Source organism: Euprymna scolopes, chromosome 27, assembly GCF_053919585.1.
Source record: "Euprymna scolopes isolate OS-2025 chromosome 27, ASM5391958v1, whole genome shotgun sequence".
NCBI lineage: Eukaryota > Metazoa > Mollusca > Cephalopoda > Sepiida > Sepiolidae > Euprymna > Euprymna scolopes.
In genome coordinates this window covers 67,747,975-67,758,919 of record NC_136508.1, presented here as the reverse complement: position 1 = coordinate 67,758,919, position 10,945 = coordinate 67,747,975, and the positions used below count along the sequence as shown (strand labels likewise).

The window sequence follows — 10,945 nt, the reverse complement described above, 5'->3', positions numbered from 1 at the left end:
GGCATGTCGCTGCAAATTGATTTTTATGCACGACAATGCGCCATCCCATTCAGCCAAGACTACGACATTCTATCTTAAGTCATAAGGCATTAGTGGAGAAAATTTGATGACATGACCACCTTGTTCTCCAGATATAAACCCAATTGAACAGCTCTGATCAATAATAAAGATGAAATTTGATGAAGAAGGTGTTCAATTTTCGCCAAAGGACGAACTTTGGAAGAATATTTGGGAAGTTTCCTATAACATCACATCATCTCAAATCCGCCGATTGGCATCATCAGTTGACAAGAGGCTATTCAATGTGATTTTGAAGCATGGGAATTATGTTGATAAATAAATATTTCCTTAAACAAAATAATGTGAAATTCGTTCTTGGTTTTAATTAATATTGTTACTGGATATGTCCTTTATTTCATATAAATAGAATATGAAGATATACTATTGTTTTATTACTGAAAATATACATTTTTAGAAACTTGCAAAAAAATGATACGCACTTAAAATTACCAGAAAATAAAAAAAATAGCATATCTTTCAAAATATTTGTTCTAATTTCATAAAAACAAGGGAAATACAGCACCTTGTTATGCTCTTCAAGTGTATTAAATTTAACTTTTCTGCGTTTCATAGCAATTTCAAAATTAAAAAAAAATTGACCTGCAATAAAGCGATACACAGGGTTTATATATATATATACATATATATATATATATATATATATATATATATATATATATAGTAATTTATAAAATATATATGGCGATTAAGCTACACTGAATATTCGGCGTTTCATCCACTCTAGGATTCGTCAGGCTTATGCGCGAATTCTGTGGTTGTTTCTCGTTTTTATATGGTCCTCCTCTGTTGAGGATTTTAGTTAGCCAATCAGCTTTCTAGTTTCCACCTCGCCCCTTCCTATCAGCCAATGGGCATGCATTTTATCGAACAAAGGATCTGTTTTAAAACTAGTTTAGTAGTTTAAGGCAGACATTCTCTTTTTTATATATATAAGTATACATATGTGTACATACATATATGCACACATATATATATATATGCATACATATATGTGTGATCGTTTATGTATATTCATGTTTATTTAATTTATTTATTTGTTTATTAAAATCTATTAAACTGTAGAAGAGAAATAGCAAATAACTGTGTTCACAAAATAAAATTTACTCTAGGATAGCGATACAAAATAGTTTTAAAACTAACAAAACCAATAGAAAATAAACAAATAAATAAATTAAATAAACATGAATATACATAAACGATCACACATATGTATGTATATATATATATAATGTATATATATGTGCATATATGTATGTACACATATGTATACTTATATATATATATATATATATATATATATATATATATATATATATATATATATAAAAGAAAATGTCTATTTTAAAACAGATCCTTTGTTCGATAAAATGCATGCCCATTGGCTGATAGGAAGGGGCGCGGTGGATACTAGAAAGCTGATCGGCTAACTAAAATCCTCAACAGAAGAGGACCATATAAAAACGAGAAACAACCACAGAATTCGCGCATAAGCCTGACGAATCCTAGAGTGGATGAAACGCCGAATATTCAGTGTAGCTTAATCGCCATATATATTTTATAAATTACTAACTAGCTCTACCTACGTATTGAGCACTTTTGAAGTAAATACTTAAAGTTTACGCATAAATCTATACTTTCGTATATTAATTTTATGTGAGTAAATGAAGTAGTTATATATATATGTATATATATATATGTATATATATATATATATATATATATATATATATATATATATATATATATATAATTCGTCAGGGCAACTGTGATATTAAAAATATAGCATTCTTTGAATTTATTAATTTTATTGCCAATTCAAACCATTTTCATCCTTTTCCTACAATTCTCATTCGTTATGATACTTTTACTAAATACTATTAAGTTTTATTACACTCTTTTATAACTTTCAGCAGGGGATTCGTAAATGGGCTAACTAAATTGTTTACACTAGCATAGTTATTATCTGTAGGGTTAAATTTGGAACAATTCTAGTATAATGTATTTTAGTAGCTATCCTAAGGTAAAGTTGTTTTATGACTATATTTCGCAGCATTTAACATTTTCTCTTTAGTAGTTTTATTATTTATTTAAATGTTATTTCTAGTTTCTCTGTCAGACATGAAGCGCATAGATCATTTAAAATTAGCATAATTGTCCCAGTAAGATTTTGTAGACTACTATTAGAGACGATTCGCTATCTTTTAGTTCTTAAAATTGTTAATTAGTGATGTACTCTTCTCGTGTTTTTAAATTAATTATAGATTTGTTTGCCTAATATTTAAATCTTATATGTCTTTCTTTGTGCTGTATTTTCTGTAATTTATTTTATAGCTTGAATTTCATGAACAATCATTTTTAAGTGGCATCCTTATTTTAAAGTTATAGTTTTCTAAAATTTTACTTCCCTTATTCATTACTATTTCTTTTATTTCTTCTTCTTCTTCTTCTTCTTCTTCTTCTTCTTCTTCTTCTTCTTCTTCTTCTTCTTCTTCTTCGTTCTTGCTCTTCTTCTTCTTAATAATAATAATAATAATAATAATAATAATAATAATAATAATAATAATAATAATAACAACAACTAGCATTTCAGCCCAGCGTTGCCCCGGTGTTTGGAGGTGTATGTTGAGCAAAAAACAAAAAATGGTAGTAGGAAAGCAGGCTTGAACCCGTACTGCGAAGGAGGAAGAAAAACGGGGAAAAACGTGACGTCTTTGCTGTTACGACCACCGCCAAACCGGAAGTGACGTACGTTTAAATTAAGGCTAGACAGTCGAAAAGAAGGGATGACTTTCGACAATATCGGCGAAAATAGCGACCCCTCCCAGTAGAAAAGTGCCCAGTTGAGGGAGAAGAAATTAATGTTTTTAGCCAATTTTTCGATATTTGTCGTCTGAAACGTCGAGCTTAAAAACGATACTGATCTTGTGAAAATCCGTCGTCTCTATCGAAGGTTTTAGGCAGGTTTTTCTATATATTGGTAGCTCAAATTTTCGACCCACACCGATTAAAAAGCTTGCCCTATCTCTGAATACCCTTTATGTAAAATGTAAAATGGTTAGACCAAAAATTGTTTGAGTAATTTGGTAGAGACTGCAGCGGTTATTTTTTTTTAAATTTGACCCCTATTATGACCCCTTAACATTTATCGAGCTCAAATTATGTTATTAAGTTAGATCCATGTCCAAGGAACCTATATCTAAAATTTCAAATGTTTAGACCGAAAATTGTTGGAGGAGTTTGGTAGAGTTCTCAAATGTCAAATCCTTGAACTTTGATCCCTTAACAGCCAAATTTCTGGCCGAAAACCGATTACAAAGATTTTCCCAACTCTCAGTACCCTGTATATCAAATTTCGAGTCTGTAGACTGAGAATTGGCAGAGATATTGTGTAGGGAAATGTACACAGATAGACAGACAGACACACAGACAGACACTTTCACTTTTATAGATATATAGATTGTACTCACGAGTTCTCACACAGACCATCATCAATGATTAATCACTAAAACAACCGATAGTGTTACCTGGAGTCTAGGTGCCATTACATTCTACTTCTTTCGAAATTTTACAAATGAATTTCGTTATCGAAACAGCCACTTGCCATTGACTTCTCCTTTACAATAACTATTGAAGAACCGGATGTGCTACTAGAACGTCCGTTGGTAGATAGGTCACATTCCTGATTCTGCTAGGTAAGTGCTGTTTGCTACTACATCTGTTGAATTTAGTTTTAACGATGTTGTGTATAAGCAAATAGATGGGGTATCCAAAGCCTCAGTATTGGGACCAACAATGGCGAACATTTTTTTATGAGAAACAATTAAGATCTTGATCCCTAAAATTTTTAGTCTACTTTCGATATGTAAACGACACAGTTTGCCTCTTTAACGACAAAACGGGGGCTAAATAAACTTTACTCCATACTGAATGACATGTACCCTGCATTAAAGTTTACTTATGAAAAAGAACGTACCTCTTCTTTAGATTTCCCTGATGTGCTGGTAACAAAAGCTCCAAAGTGTTACCTACATCAATATATCGTAAACTCACGTTTACAGGATTTTTTTACATTCTAGGATTCGTTTTGTCCTACATAACGAAAGATTAATTTAATTTAGATCATAACACGTCGTACCCTTATGATTTCTTAAAAACCAAAATTGGATTAAGACTTGAAAACAATCATGGATTCTTTGTCCAAAAATGACTCCCATGTTGATGTGATTAAATCGGTCGTTGAATGGAAACTAAATGATTTTTCTCAAATAAAAACGAATACAGTGGCTAAATGTACAATTTATACTTGTTTACCATGGCTAGGGTCAGTAAGTGATAATTTCACCCAGCAAATCAGCCCAACAGTAGAAAATGCTATTTTGCTTCCAACGTACGTGTTGTGTTTTCTACAAAACCGTTAATGGCATCCTGTTCTACCCCCCCATAAAACTAATGTAATTTATTAATTCAGATGTAATTGTAGTGCCGACTACGTGGATCGAACGTCGTAAGAATTGGATAGTAGAGTCCAACAGCACACACCTAGCAGAATCAGGAATGGAACCTAACTACCAACGAACGTTCTTTGTAAAACATCCGGGTCTTCAATAGCAGATCATTTGCTTATAAACCCGTCATGTGCTACAAGCTTCAGCATTGACTCATTTACCATTTTAAGTCGACCTCATTCGAATTTTAACCTGACGCTCTTGGAAACAATTCAAGTTCGCTTGAAGAAACCTTCTCTTTGTAAACAAAGAGAAGGTCTCGTAGGTTTTATTGTGATTAACCTCTAGCTGATTCTATAATTGTATCATACGTAGATTTATTTTAGATATCTAGTGTCTCCCCGATTCATTTTTTTTCTTCTCGTATAAGGTTTTCTTCTTATATATAAACGACAAAGGTGTATATTCCACATTTCAAGATTTTTACCATCTTACCGTTTATTTCTTTAAGCATGTTAACATGCACAATTCTTGACCAGTACCTGTTTCGTAGTGCAGGATTATTCATATAATCATTATGTCAATTCTTGAATTTATTCCACTTTCAACTCACTAGAAGAAGAAGAAGCATTTATCAATTCATTAAAAGAAAATAAAGGCATATGACCATGATTGCAAAATCCAAAAATTGGGACAAAAGTTGCAATCATTTGTTCAATTTGTTACGTCATAAAACTAAAAAAATGAGCTATGAAACAGGTGCTGCCATAAATTGTGCAAGTCAACGTACTTAAAGAAATAAACGGTAAGAAATCTTGAAATTTGGAATATAACTTTTAAAATACATTTGTATATGCTCTGTAATTACATCGAGGTTCATAAATTAAAGGATTGGTATAAATAAAATATGAAATATAATGGATTAAACATATTTCTCCATTTATATATACTAAGAAAGACACCCGCGTTTCGCGAGTATCCGAGCGTACAACAAATCCTCACATTAATCTTTGCCTTAACCTTGAGTTGAAAAATAGTGTCTACCATCCTAAATCGGAGACCATCATCATGTCAGCTTTGGTCATGATCGGTCCAATGGTATAGGCTGTAGAAGAGTATATATACTATGATCATGGTCCTCCACCTAGGGATGGTGTTCACCATTTTTCAAGGTTAAAGTCAAAGGTAATAGCCTATGGACAGAGAGTCCTGGATTTACACCGATCCCGACTTATGCTGTTTCGAAGTTACAAACGCGCTCCATAAAAACATAAAAAATAATATCAAGCGTCGTTCCATCTTAAATCATTTAACGTCGTAAGCGACGTAAACAAACGTAAACTAGTTTCTGGCGCGCGGCGGAGGAATAAGCTTTGTTTTGGTTGTGGGCGAGGAAGTCGGTGAAGCTACCGACGCCTCAGTTTCAGTCATACGCCATTTTAAAAAAAAAAAAAAAAGAATTCTAATTAAGGAATAATATATATATATATATACGCCATTTTGGTTGTTTACACCGTTTCTCTCTCTCTCTCTCTCTCTCTCTCTCTCTCTCTCTCTCTGGTTTTTGATCGTTTCTTTCTTTTTTCTTTTTTTTTTCTTTTAACTTTCTGCCCTTCGTTATGGCTCCCAAGTGTAAGGTAGATTCTTCTGAATAATAGTGCATCAAAGAAAAGAAAGGTCATCACCATGGAAGTTTAATTAATTTAGCGATCTAAAAACGGTGAAACACCAACGAACATTGGCCGGTCTGGTCACTTGGCCTTAGTCGTTCGACTGTGGCTACCATCATTAAGGATAAAGCGCGCTTCGTTGAACATGTGAAAAGATCTGCTGGTATGAAAGTGACATTGATAACCAAGCAGCGTAGTGGTCTAATTAGTGAAATGGATAGATTATTCGTTCCTTGGTTCGAAGATCAAAATCAACGGTGTATTCTGTTAAACCTTATGGTGATTCAGGAGAAAGCGAAACGATTGTTTAAAGCGTTGAAAAAGAGAAAGAGGGAAGAAAGTGAAAGTAACGAGTTTGCGGCTAGTAGGGGGTGGTTTATGAGATTAAAGGCTCGGGCTAATTACCATAACCTTGAAGTGAAAAGTGAAACTGAGATTTGACTCTAAAGGACTTTTGAAAGCCCTATAACATACTTGATGCTGTGAAGAATATTGCTGATTTTTGAGAGGTGGTTAAGATAACAAACATGAATGGTGTTTGGAAAAAAAAACCGTGTCCTCAATTTGTGAATGATTTCCATGGGTTTGAGGACAAAGTTGATCATATTATTAAGAACATTGTTGTCTTGAGTAAGGAAAACGATCTGGATATGAAGGTTGATGATGTTAATATTGATGATGCTAATGGAGAGGAGTTATCTGCTGAGGACCTGATACAACTGGAGAAGCAGAGCATCGAGGAAGAAGGAGAAGCACCCATCACGGAGCATAAGGCTTCCACAAGGTAGAGTTTGGTAAAAAGGTTTTGCTGAGATGCAATAAGCGTTGGCAACTTTTGATCTTCAGGATCCCAACTTGGAAGGGTTCACTAAGGCATCATAGATTTATTCCAGTGTTACAAAGAGATCTGGGGCGAGAAGAGAATTTTGTCTGTCCAGTTTTACCTGCAGCAGTATTTTAAGAAAGTAAAGAGACCTGCACCCTCTACCTCGGCAGCCTCTACTACTCAAGCTTACACACCACTTTCTGTTGGTTCTACCTCACCTATAGACACACCTGCCCCAGCTTCTCCATCATCTTTTGTAGGTTCTGTCTCACTTCCAGAGAATCCACTTTCTGCAGCTTCCTTTTCAAAATAAACACCTCTCCCTGTCCCTTGCAATGTCATTCCAGTGTGAAAGCCAACCAAAGAAATAATGGTAAGATTTATTCTCTTTTTTTATTTATTAATATTTACTTTAATTCATGTGTTAAAGAATCCTTTCTCTTAAAAAAGCAACTTTATTGTTATTAACAGCTACATTTTATTATAATACAGCACTTTACAGTATTGTACAGTACAGTATACAGTATTTTATTTTTGATGTTTCGGCTCACACTGAAATTGGGGTTACAACGCGTCTTAAGAACAGATAAACGTCGTAACTCAAAGACCGCCCCCCCCTGTATATATTCTCCCACAGCCCACACCACTGAACCGATCATGATCAAACCTGACATGACGATGATCTCTAACCTAGGGATGATGTACATTATTTTGCAAGGTCAAGGCCAAATGTCAAGATTGGGACTTTGCAAGCGTGTGAATAATTTTACAGAGTTACATATATACTTTAAAACATTTATTTTTAATATAAATTTACACGCTTTGCTTGTATTTAAATGTAACACATCTTTACATAGTACACACACACACACACGCACACACACACACACACACACACACACACACACACACACACACACACACACACACACGCACACACACACACACACACATATATATATACATATAGAGAAGCAGAGCATAGAGGAAGGAGAAGCATTAAAATACTTGTAGAACAGGCAGAGGGATGCAACGTTTCGTCGATGGGACAGAGGCTGAAGCCTAGATGCCAGTTCAGGGCCTATCAGATTGGCGACTCTCTTTTGAACCTTGTCGAGGAGCGAGAGACTAGCAGCAGATGCACCAGCCCAAATGTGACAACAATACTCCATACATGGGCGAATGGTTGCCTTATAGAGGTACAGGATACTTTCGGGTGTCAGTAGTTTTCTAGCACGGTAGAGAGAGCCTACCTTTTTCGCAGCGGCATTGGCAATGTTTTCAATATAATTGTTCCAACTCATGTTTCCTGTGAACGTTAGGCCAAGCAGTTTGAAAGATGTACTCTCAGATAGGGAGTCACTCGCCATTGCTATTAGTGGCAGAGAAGGTTTCTTGTAATTATTGAAGGAAACCAGTTTAGTCTTAGCACCATTGAATGTGACCATCCATTTATGTCCCCATTCCACTACAGATTGGAGGTCATCCTCTAGTGTTTTTGCCATTTCTTTAGATATGTGTTCATTTGTTTTCCTGTCATGCCAGTTATAAAGTGCGGTGTTATCAGCATATATACCTATCTTAGAGGCAGTTTTGTCGGGGAGGTCATGAATAAATATTAGGAACAATAGAGGCCCAAGGATAGACCCCTGAGGCACTCCCGCATTTATATCACACTGTTTAGATGTTCGACCGTCGAGGACAACCTGTATTTTTCTCTTATCTAAGAAGGATTTAATTATGTTAAGTATTCTACCAGTGATACCGTATGATTTAATTTTCCTGAGGAGACCCTCATGCCATACCCTGTCAAAAGCCTTAGATATATCTAGAGCTACCGCTCTACCCTCCCCCGCTTTGTCCAGTGAATGGTATATACGTTCAGAGATTACAGTGAGGATGTCTGCTGTGGAACGGGCTTGTCTAAATCCATATTGTTTGTCAGTCAGAAGTTTAGCATCTGTAAGGTGCCGAACTAGAGCATGGTTAATTATGGTCTCAAATATTTTGGCGAAAAGTGGGAGGAGGCTAATGAAGCGATAATTTGATGGGCCAGTTCTTTCGCCAGAATTCTTGAATACTGGTACCACAGAAGCAGTTTTCCAACAGCCCGGAAAGCATGATTCATTAAGGCATTTGTTGTAGAGTTTGGAGAGAACTGGAGATACTTCGGCTGAGCACTTTTTTAATAGCACAGCTGGGATGAGATCATGTCCACATGCTTTTGAAGTGTCAAGGTTTTTTATGATAGCGTGTACCTGAGCGGGGGTGATTTTTAGATCGTCTAGCGTGGTGTCTGTCCGCAAAGGAAAGTCGGGCAGGGGGTGGTTGGAAGGGTCCAGTGTGGAGTTCGAGGAAAATCGGCTGGCAAGCATATTAGCCTTGTCGGTTGCTGAGCAAACAACCTCGTGATTGTTGGTTAGTGGGGGAATTGTTGATTGCCCATTATTTACTACACTGTTGTAGATTTTCCAGAAGTCACGATTTCCTAATTTTTGTGCTTCGATGCGATTTTTAGTGGTTTCAATAAATTCTCTCTTAGCTGTCGGGTATATTTTTGAATTGGAGTCAGGTCTATGCCTTACTGCCACTCTACTGGCTTTTAATATCCATGCGTAAAACAATATCTTTCCTTTTTATTTTAATTTGAATCATTTGATGATATGGGCGCATAATTTTTATCCCGTCTATTAAAATAACATGTAACGTATTAAGTTAATACACTCGAGGTTGAAATAATAAAACACACATACATACATACATACATACATACATACATATGTATGTATGTATATATGTATGTATGTATGTGTGTGTGTAATAAACGCTTTTTTACACGTTGTGCTCCACAAAGTCGAATTGTTTATATATATATATATATATATATATATATATATATATGCACACGTGTATATTGTTTTTAAAATATAATTATCCACTGACACGTATTTCATCGTCTACGACTCATTAAAGTGGCTGAATCTGAGGAGCCACTCTGATGAGTCGTTGATGACGAAACACGTGTCAGCGGATAATTATATTTTAAAAACAATACATATGCCGCTCCCGATTTGGGGGTACCAAATTGGTCAAAGAGAAAATAATTCCCAACTCGCATTTAGGTAAAATGCACTTTTTGGTATAAATAATTGAATTCGTTAAAAAAGTATTGCTAACAAAAACAAATAAACAACATGTCCACACATATACATATTTATAGTCAACATTTTTTATACTTTGTGCTTTACAAAGTCGAGTTGTTCGTAGTAGGACGTGTCAAATGTTTTCCATTTGAAAAAATAGTCCCGTGTCTTGTTGAATATCCATTCGCCGAGGCACCTTTGTGTAAATGGCTGATAAGTTAAATGAAATTTATTAGCGAATAGCTCTTTCCTCTTGACTAATTCGGGCAAATCCCGGACGCCGAAAATACAGATGGCATGCACCCATTTACCATTGCACTTGCCATGGAAAGGTGAATTTGTGAAGACCCACAACTTATACCTGGCCAGGAATGGTTTTAATGGACCTGTTTCTGGTGCACCTGAAGGAAAAGAAGAAAATAAAAAAAAAATAAGAGAGAAAATTATGTCACGTGTTAGGAGCTGTGGGACCCAACAAAATGTTATGTAGAAGCTAAGTTTACTTGCAATTAGTACTATTGCGTAATAAAGCTTCATGTATACTATATAAAAACGAATTTTAAATTTACTCACCAAATATTTAACGAATTTATTTGGAATAGTGATAATAATACTCCTCATGTTTTTTTCGAATTATTTGAGATATTATATTGTATTATATCTAAGGCATTTGGATCATTCGGACGACCATTCCCACTTTGTGTTATTCACACAGCCTTTCGGTTAATGTAACCTTCAACCTTCTTCTGGAGTATCTTGCCGAACTCGGTAATCCTTTTT

At 35.1% G+C, this 10,945-nt stretch overlaps 1 protein-coding gene across 5 annotated transcripts in view; it reads right to left on the bottom strand.

Moving 5' to 3' along the window:
* Positions 1-10,221: 10,221 nt before the first annotated feature.
* Positions 10,222-10,945, bottom strand: part of LOC145248890 (beta-1,3-galactosyl-O-glycosyl-glycoprotein beta-1,6-N-acetylglucosaminyltransferase-like) — a 207,426-nt gene continuing 206,702 nt past the window's right edge. For all 5 annotated transcript variants that reach the window (XM_080110658.1, XM_080110657.1, XM_080110659.1 and 2 more), the window contains exon 4: positions 10,222-10,566. In XM_080110658.1, coding sequence (XP_079966784.1) covers positions 10,253-10,566 — 314 coding nt within the window. In that variant the 3' untranslated portion in view covers positions 10,222-10,252. The remainder of the gene's footprint in view (positions 10,567-10,945) is intronic.